Source organism: Rana temporaria, chromosome 10 (genome assembly GCF_905171775.1).
Source record: "Rana temporaria chromosome 10, aRanTem1.1, whole genome shotgun sequence".
Classification (NCBI taxonomy): Eukaryota; Metazoa; Chordata; class Amphibia; order Anura; family Ranidae; genus Rana; species Rana temporaria.
The window spans coordinates 117,017,839-117,042,283 of NC_053498.1; the positions used below are offsets into that span (position 1 = coordinate 117,017,839).

Genomic DNA, 24,445 nt, shown 5'->3' on the forward strand with positions numbered 1-24,445 from the left:
AATGAATAAAACGACGGCATCAAGTGTTGTTTATTGTGTGGTTTGCTTCAGTGTTCTATTGCTAGAATTAATCTTTCTAGTGACGAATGTGCCATATCCCAAACAAACGTGAGTTTTACCTGAACGAGCGCTCCCGTGGCCTCATTTAGTCTGAGCATGCGCGGGGTTTTTGTACGTTGGTTTTGTGTACTCACCACCAAACATGTCCGTTCGGACAGGATTTGAGCGGACGGTTTTAAAACAAGTTTGCAAATAAATGTCTGCTGAAAAACGGCCCGGCGGGCAAATGTACGGTGAAATTCTGTACGCTCGTAACTACACACGACCAAACATGTCTGCTGAAACTGGTCCGCGGGCCAGTTTCAGCAGACATGTTTGGTCGTGAGTATGGGGCCTAACAGAGTGACAGGAGATAGGGAAGGAACAATTGCTTTTTATCAAAATCGAAAAATTTAAATACCGTATTTATCGGCGTATAACTTGCACCCTAACTTTAAGAGGGAATATTCAGGAAAAAAATGTTCCACAGCTCCCTGCGTATATCACGCAGGCACAGTTTACCCTCTATTCTCTGGGTAAAATAGTGAGTGTTATACGCCAATAAATACAGTAAATATAAATTTGGCAGAATAAGAGTTAGTTCAGACTTGCGGCCTGTGTTCTCATTAGCAGTATGAGATATCTTGAAACTGTATCCATTAACTGGCTCTCGCTCTGTTTTATTGGTTTCACAAGCAGCAAACACAGCAATAGCATATGACTATGTCTGCAATATAGAGACAGCAGAAGACGGGTTAATCAGAGCTCAGGTAACTAATTTCTTTGTGCAAAAACCATCCGTCTGTCTGATTATCATTAAGTGGACATGACAGCACTAATGGGCAAGAGGGAACAGGGGCAATAGGTTCAATCTGACTCCTTAAATTACAGAGTGACATCACGCAGAGGAGTGACAAGCTGCCAGTTGCTGACAACAGGAAAACCTCTTCAGGAAAGTTAGTGGACATCAAGTAAAAGGGACAGAAGAGATGACCAGAAAGCAAGATAAGTATTGCCATAATCTGATAAATGGGGGGGTACGAGTTGTAGTTATATGTGAGTGATTTGCCAGCAAAACCTTGTTTGTAGATCATAGTGACTATGCATATCTAAGAGAAATACAAATGCACTTACAATATTAAAGATAACGCATTGGCTAAAGGCAAGCAAGTAGCGACTGCAAAGCCCTGCAAAAGAACATATGAAAGACTGATACTAGACTCATTCGGAACAGTGGACAGGAGAAATAATCAGAAAGGATCAGTGGTATACAGGACACATATCATATCTATCATACGTAACAAGGAGAGAAGGAAAAAATAAACGAGTGAGATAAAAGACAATCGAAAAAAACAAACCTCTAAGTTTAGAAGTGGAATCCATGCATTGCTGTATCAAATAGACAAGCTAGGATAATTCAAAGGTGACAAATGGATAAAAGGCTTTGATGCAGCACCATTTGGAGGATTCCTGCTTGTGGAGCAAAACTGAAGATCCCGAAGTCTAAAAAAGGTCTATAAGCGACCTTTAGTGGTTACAATCATCATTGAAGGTAAGATTTGAGGCCAACAGACGAAATGGTGCCAAGAAAATTCTGGACCCAGCCTAGCGTGATTGTACCAGCCCTCTTCATGATTAGTGCTGGTAAGTTAATACACAAAATCCTATAAAGTACTAAATTGTGTTTTCTTGGTTTGTTTTTATTTTGTTTGTCAGGACTGTTTATTTTGATTAGATAGATAAAAAAAATTGATAGAAACATATATAAATAAATCAGTTATAGGGATAATCCGAAATAGATATATAGCTAAAACAGAGCTATGTAACGTAATCTTTGTAATATATATCAAATGCAATGCATAACAGTTATTGTATTAAACATAATAATATAGCTGTAGAGTGAATGTGATGAGTTCACTGAAAAGCTTATAAAGAAGAATGATTACTCATACTCAGATTGAATTAACAGAGTGTTTGAATTAAGAATAGGTTTGCAGAAGTATGAGGCATACAGTATTTTACTCCTCATAAGCAATGTTCTGTATGCTTTCAGATGTGTTATTGACTCATGTGGGTAATAAAGAATGGTTTGATAGTTTGATGCAGCTATAAACTGATAGAAAAATGTAACTGGCAAGCAATTCCTTGTCATGCCCACAAGCCATGTTTTAGTAAAGACAGGGATATTATAAACTAGAGTGTTAAATGTTATGTTTATTTGCTTTACATTTGGAGAAATTGCGAATGAGATTACATAAGGTTTATGTTAGTTAATTGTTTTATATTGTTGTATTAAAGTATATGGAATGAATAAATCCAAGCCGGTCCTGATGCGTCTATCGGATGAACTCATGGAAGGATACAAGAAAGGTGTGAGGCCAGTGCATAACTGGAGGCAGACAACCACCGTCTTCATAGATGTCATGGTGTATGCCATCCTAGGAGTGGTAAGTAGATAAGGAGTTTATGCCATGTTGTATACCATCATAGGAGTGGTAAGTAGATTAGGAGTATATGCCATGTAGTATGCCATCCTAGGAGTGGTAAGTAGATTAGGAGTATATGCCATGTAGTATGCCATCCTAGGAGGGGTAAGTAGTTAAAGAGTGAATGCCATGTTGTATACTATCATAGGAGTGGTAAGTAGATTAGGAGTATATGCCATGTTGTTTGCCATCCTAGGAGTGGCAAGTAGATTAGGAGTATATGCCATGTTGTTTGCCATCCTAGGAGCGGTAAGTAGATTAGGAGTATATGCCATGTTGTTTGCCATCCTAGGAGTGGTTAAGTAGATAAGGAGTGTATGCCATGTTGTATACCATCATAGAAGTGGTAAGTAGATTAGGAGTATATGCCATCCTAAGAGGGGTAAGTAGATAAGGAGTGTATGCCATGTTGTATACCATCATAGGAGTGGTAAGTAGATTAGGAATATATGCCATGTTGTATGCCATCCTAGGAGTGGTTAAGTAGATTAGGAGTGTATGCCATGTAGTATGGCATCTTAAGAGTGGTAAGTAACTTAAGAGTGTATGCCATGTTGTATACCATCAAAGGAGTGGTAAATAGATTAGGAGTATATGCCATGTTGTATGGCATCCTAAGAGTGGTAAGTAACTTAAGAGTGTATGCCATGTTGTATGCCATCCTAGGAGTGGTAAGTAGATAAGGAGTGTATGCCATGTAGTATGGCATCCTAAGAGTGGTAAGTAACTTAAGAGTGTATGCCATGTTGTATGCCATCCTAGGAGTGGTAAGTATATTAGGAGTGTATGTCATGTAGTATGGCATCCTAGGAGTGGTAAGTATATTAGGAGTGTATGTCATGTAGTATGGCATCCTAGGAGTGGTAAGTAAATTATGCAACCAGAATGTGCTATTTAAATCAATGTTATATACATTTATTTAAGAACCTATATGGTAAAAAAATAAATGAAAAAAAAAACCACTCTGATTAAGTCTAGTAAAAACCCTATAATGTTATCATTATTAGAATTACTATCATTATACTTTAGTTATAAAGTGCCAACATACTGCCAAGTGAGTCAATGCTATACATTACAAAAATAAAAGGTTGAAAATTACAGACTTTAGACATATGACAAAGGGGGAGAAAAGAAACAGCAATGCACATTTCAGGGCAATAGTTTCATTAGAGATAATTTAATGGCAGGTGGCACTAAATTATCCCTAGAGGAAAAAAATTAAAAAAGTTTAATAAACAGTCTGAGTGGTACTCAACCTTACTGTAAATATTCAAAATCCACTATGAAAAAATCTAAAGTAATTTAGGGATTATAAATGATGTGTCACATGATTCAACATAATACATTTTTCATTGTTTTGTTGAATGTATCTACACATTAATAACACCTACAGGGATCCTAGCAATACCTTTATTACAGAACTAACCATTATGTACAAAACCTTTATTCATTCTTGTAACTAAAGAACGAAAAATGGTTTATATTATAAAATATAAATTAGATATAATCCCTATCAGCCATACAGTATGTGGCTTTAATATTTGTAGTCAATAGGGCTGGTTTACTAAAGAAATGTAGACTGTTCAATTAAAAAAGTGAATGTTTACTATCCAAAGTGATTATTTACTTAGGTTAGTAAATTTTTATTTTATTTTTTTATTTATTTCCAGGAACTTATATAGCGCCGTCAATTTACACAGCACTTTACATATACATTGTACATTCACATCAGTCCCTACCCTCAAGGAGCTTACAACCTAAGGTCCCCAACTCACATTAATACATACTAGGGCCAATTTAGACAGGATCCGATTAACCTGCCAGCATGTCTTTAGAGTGTGGGAGGAAACCAGAGTTTTAGCAGTGAAATCTCACAACAGCATTGTCACCCTGTGGACATGTCACATGGTGCATTGTTGGGACCAGTTTTGAGCACTGTCCTTCAGCATTTCTTTATTGACTTGAATGATGAGACAGTCAGAAAAGTGTCAACAGTTTCAGGTGACATCAACCTATGATTCGTAGACATGTGCACAACAACAATTTTCGTATATGTAGATTCGTAAAGATTCGTAATTTCGTAAGACTCAAGTTTTCCTATTCGGACCCGTTCGTATTTCCTAAGACGCAAGTTTTCCTATTCGGACCCGTTCGTATTTTTGTAACAGTTTTATTTTCGTTTATACTGAATGATTCGTAATTCTGTCTAATTTATTTTCGTTGAGTCGAAATTCGTAATTTTGTTAGATAATAATTTTTGTTTAATGGATTCGTAATTTTGTACTTTCGTAAATACATAGCAACATGTGGCTAATCCATATTAAGATATACTTTCTCTTAAGCCCCGTACACACAGTCGGACTTTTTACCAACAAACGTCAAAATGAGCGTTTTCCAAAAAATCCAACCGTGTGTACGCTCTATCGGACAAACTTTTTTGTTTTCAAAAGTCTGGTCAACTCCCTTCAGACAAAAATCCACAGAAAAGTGTGTTTGAAGTCCGATCGTGTGTACGAGGCTTTACACTGTACAATGTGACTCTAATCACTCACTGACTACACTGTACACAAATTTACGAACAGACAAAGAAACGGATTTACAAAACACACAAATGAAAATACGAACATAAGAATGAAAATACGAACAGACAAAGGATTTAAAATACAGAATGCAAATCGTTTGTTATAGATGTCATTTTTGTTCTTTTGCTTTTTCGGTGTTTCGTATTTTAGTAAGATTGTCCAATCGTACGTTCGTATTTTCGCTTGTTCGTTATTTTGCTTATTCCTAATTCCGTAATTTCCATATTTTGGTTCTTTCAGCTTTTCGGATGTTCGAATTAATCCGAATGTACGAATACTAACAAATTCGTACGAAAATCCATTCGTTACGAACGGGAACGCACATGTCTAAAGATTCGTAATAATCACAAATGAACTTAGTTTCCCATTGCAGAAGTATTTATATCAGTCAAGGATTTGGCAAAAACATGAAAAAAAGTTTAATTTGAGTACTTTATATGCAAATTGTACACCTAGCCTGTCCATTTAGTTGAACATCGAAAACCTGTTAAATAACTTTATTACACAGAAGAGCTCAATATAAGGAAGCTGTTGTAAAGATTACCAAAATGTAAAGTAATCACCAAACGAATGTATGATATTTCCAGTGCATTGACTTGTCCTTACACACAAATATAATAGAAAATAGAATAGGCTCACAATTAGGTGACAATACAAAATGGGCAGCATGACTTTCAAGTAAATATTAACCAAAATAAACGTGTTTTCTTACAGAAAGTGTGCCTTGTGGTAATTAAAGTGGGGTTCCGGGCATTTTTTTTTTGCAAGCTAAATGTAATCACATTAAATAGTCCCTAAAACATATTAATAGCTCCCCAATCATTCCAAAAATCATTAAAAACACTTGCCTTATATCCTCCAGCTCATGTTGTGGCCGTATCCATCTTATGTGTGGGCATGTGAAGCCCAGTTCCTTTTTCTTCCTGGTTTTCAGGGAGAGGTGCATGCTGGGTGATTTTTAGGCACAGTAATGCCCAGAGACTCCTGGGAAATTAGTGTCATCATTTCCCAGGAGGCAATGGGGTCTTAGGACAGGAAGTTGAACCACCTAGGACCAGGAACTAGGCAGATTACGATTTTATTTTACATTAAAGGCAAGCTGTTAGAAAGTTCACTTTTAGGGTGGAACTCCACTTTAACTCCTACACTATATATATTTAAATATATCCAAGATCAAGCCAGTAAATTCTCAATTGGACCTTCTTAAACACCTAAAATGTGTTTAAATCCTAATCCACACCTTACAGTGGAAATGTCTATGTTTAATGACTATGTACTATGGTAATGCATATGTTACACATGAAAATAATTAATCTGTTCATGTAATGCCATCTATACCCATCATTATATAATAATATGTTTATTGTTTTTTTTTGCAAGGATGAGAAGAATCAAGTTCTCACAACATACATATGGTATAGACAGGTACAGTCTAATGTTTACATATATATATAAGGTATTGAAAAACTTGTTTAAAGAGGAACTGCAGTCTGCACACATAATTTGTAATAAAAACATCTTTGCAATTCTGAAGCTTCCCTCCAACCACGTTGCATATTATTTTATATATACTGTGATTCTGTACTTGCCAAATATGCTGCAGAAATCTCCCTCCACTAAGTCTAACTGCATCCATTTTAACTGTGGGCAGCTGACGCTGCTGCCTGTTCACTTCCTTGATTTATAGAGACACACAGAGGCACACCTCCAGTTCTGCAGCCCTGCAGCTCTCATTGGTCCTCTTATGACTCATCCCCCCTCCCTTCCTGGCAAACTCCCATGAGAGTTAGGCCCCGTACACATGACCGAGAAACTCGACGAGCAAAACACATCGTTTTGCTCGTCGAGTTCCTTGTGAAGCCGCCGAGGATCTCGGCGAGCCAAGTTTCCCCGTTGACTAACGAGGAAATAGAGAACATGTTCTCTATTTGGCCCGACGAGATCCTCGTCGGTTTCCTCGGCGGAAAGTGTACACACGGCCGGGTTTCTTGGCAGAATACAGCTCCGATCGAGTTTCTGGCTGAATTCTGCCGAGAAACTCGGTCGTGTGTACGGGACCTTAGAGAGAGAGCTGTGCATATTGTCATAAGCCTAGGTTTATTACCAGACAAGAAACAGGAAGTGGTCTGTATAAGGTATTTACTGGCAAAAAGTTAAAACAACAAGGGCAGAAGATTTAATAGATGGAAAGATGAAAAATGACTAAAGGTTTAAGCATTAAATTAGGACTTACTTAGCTATGACTTGCTGAGGTGGAGGAGGGATCTTACAAGGGTCAACAAAAGTGTAGAATCATTGGAACCCAGAGAATCAAATAACAGTATTTTTTAACCACTTAAGCCCCGGACCATTATGCATCTAAAGCAGTGGTCATCAACCTTGTCCTGCAGGGCCCACTAACAGGCCAGGTTTGCAAGATAACTGAAATACATCACAGCTGATATCATTTGCTCCTCAGTGATTGCAGTATTCTAGACTGCATCTCCCCAAGGTAATACATAAAACCTGGCCTGTTAGTGGGCCCTGCAGGACAGGGTTGATGACCACTGATCTAAAGGATCAGACCCCTTTTTTGCGATTCGGCACTGCGTCGCTTTAACTGACAATTGCGCGGTTGTGCGACATGGCTCCCAAACAAAATTTATGTCCTTTTTTCCCCACAAATAGAGCTTTCTTTTGGTGGTATTTGATCACCTTTGCGGTTTTTATTTTTTGCGCTATAAACAAAAATAGAGCGACAATTGTTTTTCTTAAATAACACTGCAATTAAATTGCTGGATCAGTTTGGGAACAAACAGTGCTTAGTGGAATTCTTTTTTTAAAGGAAAATATTTGGTATGTTAAAACACAAACAACAGGTTTATTTATTTCCATTGCAAAGAAGATATATGGCTGTCTTAAAGTGTAACTTTAGTCAGAACATTAGTCCTGCTAGATCATAAATATACTGTTTAAAATCCAGTCTCACTCTGCTCTGCGCAATGCACAATTGCTCTCCATTTTTAGGCACTGCTGAGTGTCTAGAGCAGTGTTTTTCAACTCCAGTCCTCGAGGCACACCAACAGGTCATGTTTTCAGGCTTTCCATTATTTTGCACAGGTGATTTGATCAGTTTCACTGCCTTAGTATTTACCACAGCCGTTTCATCTAAAGGAAATCCTGAAAACATGACCTGTTGGGGCGCCTTGAGGACTGGAGTTGAGAAACACTGGTCTAGAGGCCGATCTGCTGACTGCTTAAAGCAGAATTAAACCCCCCTATCTTTTATAGACACGGAAGCTGCTTCTGTTTGGTCTGCAACTGCCATGGTGCTACACATGTGATCAATTAGCATTTCAGAATTGTAACTGTTTTCTGAAACTGTTGAATTGATGAGTTCAGTTACACTTTATGATTTACTGCTGGGGCTCTGGGCTTCAACAAATGGCCACCTCCACCAAGAAGAAACAGGAGCAATACTGAAAGCAATTTACAGCACTTTTGGTAGCATAATTATTAATGTGGAATGTATGTTCCTTGCTAAAGAACATTATTTTTTATCAAGTTGCTATGGGTAAAGTTCCACTTTAATGGTTCTATGCTTTTCTAACAACCACTGAAATTAAAAGGAAACTGTAAAGACTTTTGCCTTTTCTTTGAAACTGGTCCCTTGATTCCTTTTTGTTTTTTATGTATAAAGTGTTGACCATGCAAATACACATTTATTACATGGTGTGTATATGATGACTATTGAGCATACTAGGTTTTCAAATAAGATAACCAAGCACTTCTTTGCATGTTAAACCAGTTGGTATTTTTCCATCTTTGCAAGCCGAAGAGGAGTTGAGTATTCCTCCTCTAAATCCTTGTGTCACTATTTAGCATAACAGCTGCTTTATGAGACTTTAGCTGCTACCAAGACATATTTATGGCCTTTTTATTGTTGGAATTACCTCTTGACTATCTGGAACTCTCCAAACTCATCTCACAATGTCAATGTTTAAATTTTGCCTATTTTTTTAATCTAACAAAAAAATATGTAGACAGTTAAATTGTATTAATGAATTGCTTACAAACAATTTCTGCAGAAGCACAGTAATTCAATTTTTTTGTTTAGTTTTGGATAGATGAGTTTCTCACTTGGGATCCCAAGGAGTATGAAAATGTGTCTCAAATATCCATCCCTACAGAGAAGATCTGGGTCCCAGACATTCTAATCAATGAGTTGTAAGTATCAGCTTGCTTTAGAAAGCATTGCATCTATGTTCCAATCAATGCATTAACATTGCATTATGAACTGGCTGAATTGTTCTCAGAATATTAGAGTTCAGTGTAAATGTGAAAGGAATCTGCCACATTGCCTAGATAAAACACAGCAAAAATAACGTGCCAGATCCACATACATTTAGATAGGCGCAGCGTATGTGAGATACGCTACGCCGCTGTAACTTACTTTTGAATTCCTCGAATCCACAAAGAATTCGCACCGTAAGTTACGGCGGCGTAGTGTATCTCTCGGCGCGTAATTCAAATCGGCGAGTAGGGGGCGTGTTTAATTTAAATGAAGCACGTCCCCGCGCCGAATGAACTGCGCATGCACCGTCCCTAAATTTCCCGCCGTGCATTGCGCTAAATGATGTCGCAACGACGTATTTTTTTTAACTTAGACGTGAATTACGTCCATCCCTATTCACGGACGACTTATGCAAAAAAAAAAAAAAATTCAAATTTCGACGCAGGAACGACGGCCATACTTAACATGGCAAGTCTAACTATACGCCGCAAAATACCAGCTTTAACTATACGCCGGAAAAAGCCGACTAGAGACGACGTAGGAGAATGCGACGGCCGCGCGTACGTTCGTGGATCGTCGGAAAAAGCTAATTTGCATACCCGACACGAAAAACGACCGCAAACTCCACCCAGTGGACGCCGAAGTATTGCATCTACGATCCGAAGGCGTACGAAGCCATACGCCTGTCGGATCGAACCCAGATGCCGTCGTATCTTGGTTTGAGGATTCAAACTAAAGATACAACGCGGGAAATTTGAAAGTACACCGGCGTATCAGTGGATATGCCGGCGTCCTCTCTCTCTGGATCTGGCCCAACATGTTTAACCACCTCAATACTGGGCACTTTCACCCCCTTCCTTCCCAAGCCATTTTTCAGTTTTCATCGCTGTCACACTTTGAATAACAATTGCGCAGTCATGCAATGCTGTACCAAAATGAAATTTTTATCATTTTTTCCCCACAAATAGAGATTTCTATTTGTGGTATTTGATCACCTCTGCGGTTTTTATTTCTTGCGCTATAAACAAAAGAAGAGGGACAAGTTTGGAAAAACACAATATTTTTTACTTTTTGCTATAATAAATATAATTCTTTTTAAACAAATGTTTTCCTCGATTTTGGCCAATACGTATTCTTCTACATATTTTTGGTTAAAAAATCGCAATAAGTGTATATTAATTGGTTTGTGCAAAAGTTATAGCCGCTACTTTTGTTTACTAGTAATGGTGGCGATCAGCGTTTTTTATTGTTACCGCGATATTGTGGCGGACACATCGGACACTTTTGACACATTTTTGGGACCATTCACATTTATACAGCGATCCCTGCTATAAAAATGCACCGATGACTGTATAAATGTGACTGACAGGGAAGGGGTTAACACTAGGGGGCGATCAAGGGGTCACTGTGTTCCCTAGGGAGTGATTCTTACTGTGTGGGGAGGGGACTGACTGGGGGAGGTGACCAATCTGTGTCCCTATGTACAAGGGACACACCATTGGTCTCCTCTCCCTGACAGGACGTGGATCTGTTTACACACACAGATCCTTGGTCCTGCTCAGTTACTGGGCAATCACGGGTGCCTGGCGGCCATCGCGGCCGCCGGCCACACGCATCGGGTCCCCAGTGACGCGCCACGCGCCCCCTATTGGCTTTGGAAGGCGCAACGTCATATGACGTCCGCCCAGAACAACAGGCTCTTCCTCCCGCCGTCATTTGACGGCGGGTGGTAGAGAAGTGGTTCATTTGTGAAACAAACCAATAACATTTTTTTTTTTTTTTTACAGTAAAGAACCAATAACATTTTAAATGTGTTATTATGATTCATATTTGAATTAAAAAAAATGTACTTATTAATCTTCTTAACAATATCCTTCAGGTTATGAACTTGTGAACATCCTTATTTTATCACAAAATGACAAGTTTTTCCAGTTTTTAATAATTCTTTAATTGATCTTTTTACTTATTGCATTTTCATATTGCAAGTGATCATATTGTGATTTTTTTTTGTTTCCTTTTTAATGGTTATGGCACAAAATGTAAACAAGTTGAAAAACCGTTATTATTTTAAAACGATAATAGGGAATGGAACAAGCAAAAGTAATAACCATCTTTGTGAAGATTACCATACAATGTTTCTTTGGTCTACTTTCAGTGTGGATGTTGGAAAATCTCCAGATATCCCTTATGTCTATGTCAACCATGAAGGCAGAGTTCAAAATTACAAACCTATTCAAGTAGTGACTGCTTGTAGCCTCAATATCTACAATTTCCCATTTGACCTTCAAAACTGCTCACTGACATTCACCAGCTGGCTTCACACAAGTACGTTTTATATTCTTGATATGTTGCTATGGTCTCAATCTTTAAATTGCACCATACTATTATGCATGTCGCAATGCAGTGACTGTTTTTATCATTGCTGTTCTTATTGTTATTTATAATGCAGACTGCTGTTTAGATATTGTTTGGCAAAAAAAGTTACTTAAAGAGAATTTATCCATTTCACGTTTTGGAAAGGCTGTCACCATAATAAATAAATAGAGCAAGGCCAAGAAAAAGAGGATGGTTTATATTTACCTTTATGATGGGAAGTGAGGGAAATCTTCATTATTTTGAAGAGCTCCCTGCACCACTGCTGACACTTCTTGGGGTGTTGAATAGTGCCCCCCTGTATTGCTTTGTCTAAATGATTGTCTTGGGTTGTACTACAATCTTCAAGGCAGCATAGGCATTCACATTTTATAGGGTTATTATCAAGAAAAGCATCAAATACTCAAATATTTGGTTTAACTTTTTTACTTGAGAATTATATTCCTTAATGCAAGGGTGTCAAACTAAATTTAATCGTGGACCGCATCAGTATTATGATTGTCCTCAAAAGGGCCGGTTGTATCTGTAAGATTAGATGTCCAGCACATCCCCTCCCCTTTACATTAGATGTCAAGAGCCACCCCACCATCAGAAGTTGAGTCTCCCACTCTCTCTTACATCACAGTGCACCCCCTTTCCTTATGCTGCTGCTGGGCAGAAGCTGGATGCATTGCCTGAAAGAAGAAAGTGAGGGTCTGGAGGCAGACCAGAGGAGGGCTGGAGCTCTCCTGCAGCTGCAGGAGAGGTGAGAGGGCCACATGAAATGGCCTGGAGGGCCGGATTTGGCCCGCAGGCCTTGTGGTTGACACCTGTACCTTAATGGGTAGTCAATTCACAATCACCTTATAACCAGATTTGAAATTAACTGGATTACTAAATATTTTTAATTTCCACAACAGGGTCATTATGAAATATATAAATTTCACAACAGGGTCATTATGAAATATGTTAAGTCCTGTCAATATACCTAACTAAAAATGTACTAATGCTAATATACTTCCTTTTCTAGTTCAGGACATCAATGTATCTTTGTGGAGGACACCAGAAGAAGTGAAAGAGGACAAAAGTGTTTTTATGAACAAAGGAGAGTGGGAGCTCCTGTATGTATTACCTCAATATAGAATGTTTGTGGAAAATGAAGATAGTTTTGCGGAAATGAAATTTCATGTGAGTTGTGGATTGATGTCTTCATAGTAACCAAGCAAATTGATGTTTCAGTCATGATATAAATAGTTTGCTTTAGAGTTATGGAATAGCTATAGTAATGCACTTTATCTTTTTTGTCACTTAAAATGTGCGATATGAAAAACACAAACATACTGTATATACTCACCTATATGGCTGTAACATTGGTCCACTTCTGCAGCTATCCCCCACCAGCTCTAAGACCGAGAACTGAGAGATCACATGACCACTGGTCGCTGACTAAGCAGATCGCTCACTGGAGTGGTGGGCTATGGGGGGAGCAGGAGCAGATGGCTTGGGCTCTTAGCAGCTTGCTGAACCAGCTTCCGTCAGGCATCTGGGTGGATTCCATACTTAAAGTCGGGATCCTTCCCCAGACTGGACTGACTCTGTCACGTCAGTCGACTCCTGTGAACCAGAAGAGAAGTATGGCTAAAAAGGTTACTAGCCTCAGGTGATACACAGATATTGTACTTGCTTATCTGCAGCCCTCTCTCCTCTACAGTCTTCCAAAACACACCTTCTATACAGCATCTCTCATCAGCCTCGGTTAAGTTGTAGTGCTACATAAAGCTAAGTAGAGATGGGCATATCAAGGTTTTTTTTCTTTATTTTTTTCCAACCAGTTTAGTTAGTATATCTGTGTTTCATAGCAAAATATATCATCAATTTATAATTTTGGTGCCCTGTTGTAGGATATAGCATGCAGCTTTGCATGTCTTCTCTTACTTTCCTATCACTATTCAGGAGTTTTTTTTTTTAATTTTACCTGCCAGAGGCTTATATGTTATTTTGGAGTTATACAATTCTAAAACTTCAACTTATATTTGAATTTCCTCATACTTAATTTTAAACAATTATTTTCTTATTTATTTTAACAGGTTGTAATTAAAAGGCGACCCCTTTTCTATGCTGTCAATCTACTTCTTCCCAGTATGTTTCTCATGGTGATGGACATAATTGGGTTCTATCTTCCTCCTGACAGTGGAGAAAGAGTCTCGTTCAAGATCACCCTACTTCTGGGTTACTCAGTTTTCCTCATTATTGTTTCAGACACCTTACCAGCTACTGCTATCGGAACCCCATTAATAGGTACAGTGGAGGGGTTTATTTGTGTTTATTTATTATTTGTTCTGTGGCCCTATCTCAAGCCCTGTACACACGCACGGTTTTCTCGGCGGTAAAAAGTCAGCCGAGAAAATCGAGGGGAAAGACGAGAACCCGGCAGAAAAACTGCCATGGAGCTTTGGCCGGGAATACCGGCAGTGTGTATGCTCCATTGGCACTGCCTCGCAATGTTTCCCAAAGGTAAGTAGTAGATCTGGCGGAAAAAAAATGCTAGGATTCCCGACGGGAAAATAGAGAGCAGGTTGTCTATTTTCCCGCCGGGATTCCCAGCTGTTTTCCTGATGGGAAAACTGCGAGGAAGCATACACACGTCCGGTTTTCCCGGCCAAAATCTCTCCTGACAGTTTTCCTGCCAAGAAAACCGGTCCAGTGTACGAGGATTTTCACTCTATGGCCAAAAATGTGTAAATAACTGATCATCATACCTATTTCAGCTTGTTGGACATTATGTTTCAAAACTATGGGTATTAATATGGAGTTGCTTCTTCCACTTTTTGGGTTTAACGACATCTATTTTTATGGGAATGCTTTGTACAATTTTTTTTTGTAAATCTAAGGGAATTTATGCCCATTCAACATAAAAGCATTAAAAGCATTTAGGAGATCAGATACCGATGTTGGATGAGAAGACCTGGTCTGATGTTTGCCAAGTTAGTTCCAAATCATCCTAAAGGAGTATGACCTACAGTATTCTAATGCCAATGCTTGTTAATGGAAATGGCATAGTTATGTGCTTTATTTATGTACCTGTTAAGTATAGGTGCAGCAGAAACATCTGAAATCAATAATTTTTGAAGGGTGTTCACATATTTTTGGACATATAGTGTATTTAGTTGACTTTTGTTACATCTATTGTCTTAATTAAGATAGGCAAAATCCAAGGGAATGGAGAAGCCTGGAAATTTTTGTTGACTGAATTTTAGATTCTGAAAAATGTATCCAAATGAACAATAATCTTTATTCTTTGTTTTACTGAATCACTCTAGGTCTGGATTTATCATTTAGCAAAGTAGGGGTGTGCCTATAGGCAGCAGAGATGAAAAAGACGCCTTTTCTTAAATAGTTTTGGACACATTTTTTTCCACCATCAGTTTTATCTCATATAACATCATGTACACCTTATCTCAAAATTTTACGTCAGGTTAGGACTAGAAAAACAAGGAAATGTTCTGTGTGAGGTGATTCTAACAAAGGGGTGTAGATAGTTACATGGTCGCATAGTAGGTGAGGTTGAAAAATTACACAAGTTCATCCTATGTGTGTGATTATATGTCAGTATTACATTGTGTATCCCTGTATGTTGCAGTCATCCGTTTTCTTATCTAATATTTTTTTGAAACTATCAATGCTACCCATTCAAACCACCGGCTGTGGAAGGGAATTCCACATCCTTGCCGCTCTTACAGTAAAGAACCATCTACGCAGTTTAAGGTTAAACCTCTTTTCTTCTAATTTTAGTGAATGGCCACATGTCTTTTTAAATTCCCTTTTGTAAAAAGTTTTATCCCTACTGTGGGGTTACCAGTACGGTATTTGTAAATTGGAATCATATCCCCTCTCAAGCGTCTCTTCTCCAGACATAATTTGTTCATTGCTCGTAACCTTTCTTCATAACTAATATGCTCCAGTCCCTTTTATTAGCCCTTCTCTGTACTCACTCCATCCTTCCTGAGGACTGGTGCCCAGAACTGGACAATACTCCAGGTGAGGCCGGACCAGAGTCTTGTGGAAGAATTATCGTTTTATCTCTGGAGTTAATCCCCTTTTTAATGCATGCTAATACTCTTTTTGCTTTGTTAGCAGCAGCTTGGCATTGCATGCCATTGCTGAGCCTATCACCTACTGGGACCCCCAGGTACTTTTCCATCCTTAATTCTCCAGAGGTTCTCCCCCAGTGAGTAGATTGCATTTGTATTTTTGCCACCCAAATGCATTATTTTTAATTTTTTCACATTAAACTTTATTTGCCATGTAGTTGCCCACCCCATTAATTTTTTCAGAACTTCTTGCAAGGTTTCCACATCCTGCAGAGAAGTTATTGCCCTGCTTAGCTTAGTATCGTCCGCAAAATTGTTGCGTGACTAAGAGCTCCAGGGAACAAAATACATCTCTGAATAGGTCGGTAAGCATAAAAATGCAAATATTTATTAGTAAGACTAAGTTTGAAGGATAGCCCCTCACCTTATATTCACCAACCTTCAATTGTTAAAGCAAGACTAACCATTGTGGGCATTTTCTCATTTTGCTTTCATTCCAACCCTACCACTAAAGGTAACAATCTCTGTCTGTGACTTCCTGATTGTCAACCAATACCATCTTCGGTGTTTCATTGTTTGATGAATAACCCTTTTAAAGGGATGAATTGTTTTTCTATGCGAGGCATTTTCAAATGTTATTAGTTTCTCTCCTTGAGCAAGAAGGACTATTGTGTCCCTGGGTCTAATTACTTTTCCAAGGGTGTTGCTATTTTATTACAGCTAAAACTGTATCAGTACAGAACTATCAAATAGTAAAATGATGTTTGAAAATTTCTGAGATGTCTTAGCACAATAAAAATTAATGATCTGAATATATACATCAATGTCTTTGAGGTAGTAAAAAGAAACAGATGCAACCAAGGGGAGCACATTAGAGTCAAGATAAAAAGAGAAAAAGGAAACATCTGGTGTTTAAACAAATAAACATTTTGTGTAGTTATTGCAGAATACCAATATCTGTTTGTGTGATTCCATTAATGCATACAAATGAAATATGAGTTTTATACATTGGGGTTGGTAAACTACAGGGGCAGAAACTAGCACTTGATGGGACGTCTGATGTTAAAACATCTACATTTGGTTGAATGAACCTTATACTATATTGTGTCAACCTCAGTGTGTGCGTGTGCTCTTAGGTGGGTATTGGGTCTTTTGGAAAGTTTAATAATATTGCCCTAGAGTTTAACCCCCGCCCCCCAAAAATACAAGCAAACAAAAAAAACTATATAGAAACATAAATTTTACTGGGTACTAAGAAACAAAATGTAACACTCTAAAAGTGCATAAAAAAACCTGTGAAGGAAAATTAAGTAATTAGCTATAACAATACTAAACCCATTTTAAAATTTTTTGCTAATGAAGAAAAACTCCTGGCCCACTATATACAGTGCAATGAATTTAGTGAACGTCATTGCAGATCCCTACTTGTTTTGTTCTATAGGTACTGATAGACCATTGAGAAATCCTTAAATGTTTGGGTTGAATCAGATGTTCACGAGATGCCGAAAGAAGCCGAACGTCGGTGCGGCTCTATACGGCGCATGCGCACCGACGTTCGGCTTCTTTCGGCATCTCGTGACGCGATGGATGCGTCGGTCGGATGCCTGTCCATCAATTAGGAACGCCCACCGCCAGCATCGTACCCGGAAGTGGCGGTGGGAACGAATATAGCAAACGCTACGTACGGAGGTATTTTTTAAATAAATCCAGCCGATTCTAATTGTAATTATTGTAGCAAATGCAATGTCAAAAGTTTATTTTTAGGGGAACCACCCCTTTAACTTCAATCAAATGATTAAACCCAGAGTTATACAAAACAACCAGCATCACTCTAGATCATTTTTCGGCATGAAAAAAACACAAGTTTTTCAGCATTTAGAAAATACGAAGTTTTTCCAACTTCATCATTAAAACGACGTTGCCCACACACCATCGTTTTTCAAAAATACTCAAGCAAAGCGTAGTGACGTACAACACGTACGACGACACTATAAAGGGGAAGTTCCATGCGGATGACGCCACCATTGGGGCTGCTTTAGCTGATTCCGTATTAGTAAAAGACGATTCGGGCTTTTCTGTCTGTTACAGCGTGATGAATGTGCTTACTCCAATATGAACGCTTCTGAGCATGCGTGGGTTTTTAACGTCGTTTTAGCCCCCACACGATCATTTTTTACAACCCGAAAAACAACATTGTTTAAAACGTTGTTAACTACTTACCCCCCGGACCATATTGCTGGTCAAAGACCAGAGCACTTTTTGCGATTCGGGACTGCGACGCTTTAACTGACAATTGCGCGGTCGTGCGACGTGGCTCCCAAACAAAATTGGCGTCCTTTTTTTCCCACAAATAGAGCTTTCTTTTGGTGGTATTTGATCACCTCTGCGGTTTTTATTTTTTGCGCCATAAACAAAAATAGAGCGACAATTTTGAAAAAAAATAATATTTTTTACATTTTGCTGTAATAAATATCCCCCAAAAATATATATATATAAAAAAAAATTTTTCCTTAGTTTAGGCCGATACGTATTCTTCTACATATTTTTCGTAAAAAAAATCGCAATAAGCGTTTATTGATTGGTTTGCGCAAAAGTTATAGCGTTTACAAAATAGGGGGTATTTTTATGGCATTTTTATTAATATATTTTTTTTACTAGTAATGGCGGTGATCAGCGATTTTTTTTCGTTACTGCGACATTATGGCGGACACTTCGGACACTTTTGACAAATTTTTGGGACCATTGGCATTTTTATAGCGATCAGTGCTATAAAAATGCATTAGATTACTATAAAAATGCCACTGGCAGTGAAGGGGTTAACACTAGGGGGCGGGGAAGGGGTTAAGTATGTCCCTTGTGTGTTCTTACTGTGGGGGGGGGTGGCCTCACTAGGGGAAACACTGATCTTCTGTTCATACATTGTATGAACAGAAAATCAGCATTTCCCCCGCTGACAGGACCGAGAGCTGTGTGTTTACACACACAGCTCCCGGTCCCCGCTCTGTAACGAGCGATCGCGTGTGCCCGGCGGCGATCGCGCCCGCCGGGCACACGCACGGGAGTCGGGGGCGAACGGGGGGCGCGCGCGCGCGCCTCCGGCGGTGCGCACGCGCCCCCTAGTGGCGGCTATACGATAGGACGTATAGCTACGGGCTCTCGCCCAGGAGAGCCGACCTGCCGCCGTATAATGACGGTGGCTGGTCGGCTAGTGGTTAAAAAAATGCAGCATGTTCGAAAACATTTTTTTACGTTTTTCAGAAGCCGAAAAATTTGGCGAAGCCCACACACGATCATTTTAAATTAAATTTTTTTCATGCCGAAAAATGATCGTGTGTACGCGGCATAAGAGAGATGATCTGCATGATAGAATCACAAGAGTCTAGTAATAAAAGAACATCCATAGGCCTAGAACAGAACATTACATTTTTGGGGCAGTTGGTGTTTGCATGCAGAATGTCATGGTTTAGAAAATAGTTTGTGTACCAGTTATGTATGTTAATTTTTCTTTCCAAAAATTAGGTTTACTTTTTAGTATTTTAGTACTTTTTATAATCCATGAGTAGCTACTAAAGTGGCAAACAATCATATTCTGAGCTGAAATGTATCAAGCTTTTGTGTATGTTTTACATATCTAGGCAGATTTTTAAAATAAGTTGCTTCAGTGTTTTTTAATAAACAATGTTATGAAAGATTTCAGGGTGTTTGGTTGGTTCTCTAAGGATGGCAATAAAAAAGTAAATGGGTAAATACACATCAGCATAGAAAATGCTAATAACATTAATTTTGATTCTGTCTTTTTGTCTTGACTTGGTAGGTGTCTACTTTGTAGTTTGCATGGCACTCCTGGTAATTAGCTTGACCGAGACAATATTGATTGTTCGATTAGTACATAAGCAAGATCTCCAACCTCATGTTCCAGAGTGGGTGAAAAGATTGGTACTGGAAAAGATTACATTTTTATTATGCATTCGGGACAAGAAGAAATATAGTGCCTCTCCGATCCACAGTTCTAATATGTCCCAACAAATGGAGAATAGCAGCACAGGTAAAATATCTTACTGTTTTTAAAGTTTATCATACTTTGACTGATTGGTTTGTTCAACACTTTTACTTCTAGGCTTCTGGCTGTCTTTTCTGTAGCTCATCGCTGTCCAAGGTAACAACCACTCTGACCGATGTGAAGGCATAACTGGCCATTTCATGGTGGTTTTGTACATACTTTCTGTGTCGTAATCAAACAAAAAATATAATTGTTTTAAATATATATCATCTATTTTTAATTTAGTCATTACTGTCAAGTATATACATTAGGAGTGATGGAAGTGATATATAGTAAAATCCTAAACCAGCAAAGCCAGTTTCCTTATGCAGTCCTAGATGGCCATCCCTTTAGGCTGCATGAGCCATGCAGCCAGGGAAATACCAAAATAAAACAAAAACCGTGCAAATTCCAAAAATGAATCAAATCAATAAATTGAATTAAATTAAAATGAAATTAAAAACATTTAACTAAAAAAGGCTACAGCTTGCGTGGGATAAACACAAATAGCAAAAATAGAAAGGTTAAAACTGCGCCAATTAAATCCTAGCCTAAAGTCCACAGATGATGGGAGTATTAAACTATATAGGATATAGTCCAGGTGTACAACATTCAGACAATCAATGCTTAGAACTTGGCTCCAAAAACTTTACACCACAGTGAATCCACAGATATTCCACACATGAGTGAAAAAAGCCCACCACCGAGTATAAAAAACGCTTACCAGAGGGTAAGCTCGATTCAGAATTCGGCTGGGACCCAGCTGTGGCCTTTAACAGCTGAAGTAGACTCACAGGAGAAAGATTCCAGATGCTTGGCTCCCTCCGTACTCATACAATCCAATGATCAGATATATGTAGAAAGAAGGGGCACCATAGCATAATTCCATATAAAAAGCGTTTTATTCTAAAAGCAAGTTATACTTACAAAAATGCAGATAAATTGCGACATGTAAAAACAGATGCCGGCCGGCAAAAAAGAAGCCCTTCCTCCTCACATCAGCGTGACTGTGTGTCCTCCCATACGCGTTTCATCATCAAACAGATGTTTTCAATGGGGCTAGGGCGCTGCAGTGACTCACCATTTAAATATGGCCAAACCTTGTTGTGCGATGCAAGATATCAGCCAACAGCTCCATTTTAGCTATGGGCAAAGATGCCAGCACCATATATTGAATTGACACAACACATGGTGCATTAGTTCTTACTCGTGAAAACTAAAAAAAAAATTCCTAAAACTTTTATGACATGGAAGACAACTCCCTGTCATAGCAGCCCGCGACCTAATAAACATAAATAACATAACATAACACATGTAATTGTGTTAAACCCAGAACCGCCACAGCAAGGTAGTGATGAGAACTAAACTAGTGATACCTACTGGACCGATCTGGGATAGCCCAAAGAAAATAGCCCATGGAGTACAAACACCTTCACTTTGAGGGCGAGTGCTTCCGTCAAAAGTTTAAGTTAAGTTTTGTTACTCCACTAGACAGTTGTTTAGACTGGGCCTGTACACAGTAGTTAGGATGTCCTGCTATTAGTACTCTTTATGACACTGCCACTTACATTTCCTTACATTGCCAGGGTATTTACCTATGTTACTGCTAATGCTTTTGTGTTAACATTGTTCCTTTTTGCTCATCTACTGCATTTTGGCAGGCCTGTTGCCCAGGCAGCTGGGGAAATGGCCAGCCATACACATGTAGGGGGCCCAGGCATTCAGAGGGGCCTGGATTGGGCTGTCTCTTTGCTATATGGGGATATCTCTTTGCTGAATATATGGGGATGTATCTGCTGGATTGAACCATCTCTTTGCTGGATGGGGATGTCTCTTTGCTAAACATATGGTAATGTATCTTTGCTGGATTGGGATGTCTCTTTGCTGAATATATGGGGATGTATATTACCTGGATTGGGGTGTCTCTTTACTGGATATGTGGGGCTGGCTCTTTGCTGGATTGGATTATTTTTTGTATGTTAAATTGTAAGAGTGTTAAAATAAAAGTGAGTGCATTGAAGGACTCGTGGGATGGGCAGTGGTTGGATTCTGTGGGATGACCAGAGGGCAGGCCCTGGGGAATGTTGGTGGTCAGACAGGCCCTGGGAGGGGGAAGGGGTGGGGGCAGGCCTAGAGCTGTGTAAAGAGTCCCAACATTTCTTATGGTTGCCCTGTGCTTTGTATCTTAAATTTTCCATATACCAATACCGGTGTGTCTGTGAGATGTCGATTCCAGTTAAGAGTTGGTCATCACTGGGAGGGGCTGGAAAACCCAAACTTTTCCATAAGCTCATATTGGGATAGTGCTACACTTATATTTTTGTTGTATTACATTTTAGGATTTTCTATTAACTCAGTATAATAAAACTAAATTTCTTTCCTAATTTTTAGTTGTTATGAAACTAATGACTATGGAAGAAAAATCTTACAATAACGCACATTGTGTCTTACAGCTAAGCTTGCCCATTACAACTCAGAAAACACTAAAGAATATGACGGATCGATAGGAGCCATTCTACCTACAAAGGAAAGCTCTGTAGTAGTGGATAGCATCCTCCATGAAATTGCATCTATCCGGCAGTATTTGGAAAAGAGAGATGAATACCGTGATATAGCAAGGGAGTGGCTACAGGTCGGCTATGTCCTTGATGTTCTACTTTTCCGCATTTATCTGGTGGCAGTGCTGGCATACACAGTTACCTTGGCAACTATGTGGTCCTACTGGCAGCAGGCCTAAAACCTAATTTGAAGGAAGTATGCTGCAAAGCCTTATTCAGCATGAATTATATATGTTAATACATTTAAAAAGACCCCAACATTAACAGGCATTAACTGGAAGTTTTCCTCTTTTTAATATAGTGCAGCCCACCCTCTCAGGGATTGGTGTCTGTGCTGTTATTTTTTTTTCTGCCAGAGCAGAAATGTCGGCCAAGTGTCAAGCTGTAAGACCCCATGAAGGCTGATGTGTCACCTGCCTAAGCTCAAGGCTGACCTTTGTACTCTGTGTCCTTGTTGATTGAAATGTTCTAGTTCTGACTTAGCAAGGGGACCTCTGCAGAGAGGCCAATGTTTCTACACAGAGCAGGGTCCCTTTCTGTGGCATATGGGCAGTGGATAGACTTTTCTACTCAGGCTGTGGCTGCTTTCTAAAGAAAACAAACTATAAGACCTAGTACGCCTTTTGTTTTGATGTGCCTGGAAAGTATTTAAACCATAGGTTTCGTTGGACATTATGTATAAATCTTGTGATACACTTTTATGTATGAACTAGCTGTACATACATATTTATATATAGTAATATGGCTAACTAAGAATAATTTTACGTTACATAAATATATTAGCTCTATTACACAATGGGGACGATCTTCTAAAACTGGAGCCCTGAGAATCTGGTGCAGCTGTGCATGGTAGCCAATCAGCTTCTAACTTCAGCTTGTTCAATTGATCTGGAAGCTAATTGGTTTCCATGCAGAGCTGCCCCAATGTGTATTATATAAGAGATTTCTCTGTTCTGTCAAGGTACCATTAAGTTTTGTGTATATTGTTATCCTCCCATGCCATATCTCTCCCTCCCATGTTTGTCAAAACCGTGTAATGAAAGACTGTCGGAAAAGGCAAGAATTTAGAAGGACTGAGAAGTGCAGCAGAGAACATGCAGCAAATATAATATATCATTATATTGCCTTACTCTATTGTCTGTCTATTTTCTTTATCTTATCTATATATTTTCTTCCATTTACTAAATTATTATTGGAGAGGAAAAGAGCAGAATTTGTACATATTATCTTACATTTATGACTGTCTTATGTGTGTCCTTTTTAGGTACATTTTATTGTAGGTTTTCTTGAAATAAGTGAGTTTGCCAGTTAAATTCATACATCCAAAAATTTTTGTTATTTCAAAAACTTTATTTAAAACATACAGATACAACAATGTGTATTCTTATACAGGATTTATTATACAGGATTTACTGTATATAGTGTGAACAGTTTGCACAGTGCTTTACAATGTAAAGGGAGACAATACACCAACAGCACAATTCAAAACAAGACGAGCATGGGAGACAAGTGAGATAGAGAGAAGATGGTCTTGGGAGGAGCGGAGAGGATGGTTTGGGTAATATTTGGAGATTGATGATGTAGCTTGGGGCAGAATTGTGAATTGTTTTGTATGTTATTGTTTTGAATTTTTTCTGGGAAATTTAAGCCAGTGGAGGGATTGGCAGAAAGAAGTGGCAGACACTGAACGGTTGGTAAGGTGGGTGAGTCTGGCAGCGGCATTCATGATAGACTGAAGAGGGCGTAGCTTGCAGAGAGGTAGGCCAATGAGGAGGGAGTTACAATAGTCAAGGTGAGAGATAACAAGGGAGTGAATAAGTTGCTTAGTGGTGTCAATGGTTAGAAAGGGGCATCATTTGGAGATGTTTCGAAGGTGAAGTCTGCACGATTTGAACAGTGATTGGATTTGGGGCTAAAAGGACAGGTCAGAGTCTAGGATTACACCGAGTAGCATGGCATGAGGGGAGGAACTAATGGTTGGATTATAGATCTTGATGGAGAAGTGAGGGGGGGGCATGGCTAGAG

The 24,445-nt window shown here is 38.9% G+C and overlaps 1 protein-coding gene across 1 annotated transcript; it reads left to right on the forward strand.

The window, feature by feature from the left end:
• The first annotated feature begins 664 nt into the window (after window positions 1-664).
• HTR3A (5-hydroxytryptamine receptor 3A) lies at window positions 665-23,549 on the forward strand. Its single transcript, XM_040326034.1, has 9 exons — window positions 665-1,683; window positions 2,338-2,486; window positions 6,488-6,532; window positions 9,204-9,313; window positions 11,536-11,705; window positions 12,763-12,920; window positions 13,820-14,030; window positions 19,638-19,868; window positions 22,316-23,549. The coding sequence occupies exons 1-9, from the start codon at window positions 1,617-1,619 to the stop codon at window positions 22,597-22,599; spliced, it is 1,425 nt and encodes a 474-aa protein (XP_040181968.1). The 5' UTR covers window positions 665-1,616; the 3' UTR covers window positions 22,600-23,549.
• The last annotated feature ends 896 nt before the right edge of the window (window positions 23,550-24,445 follow it).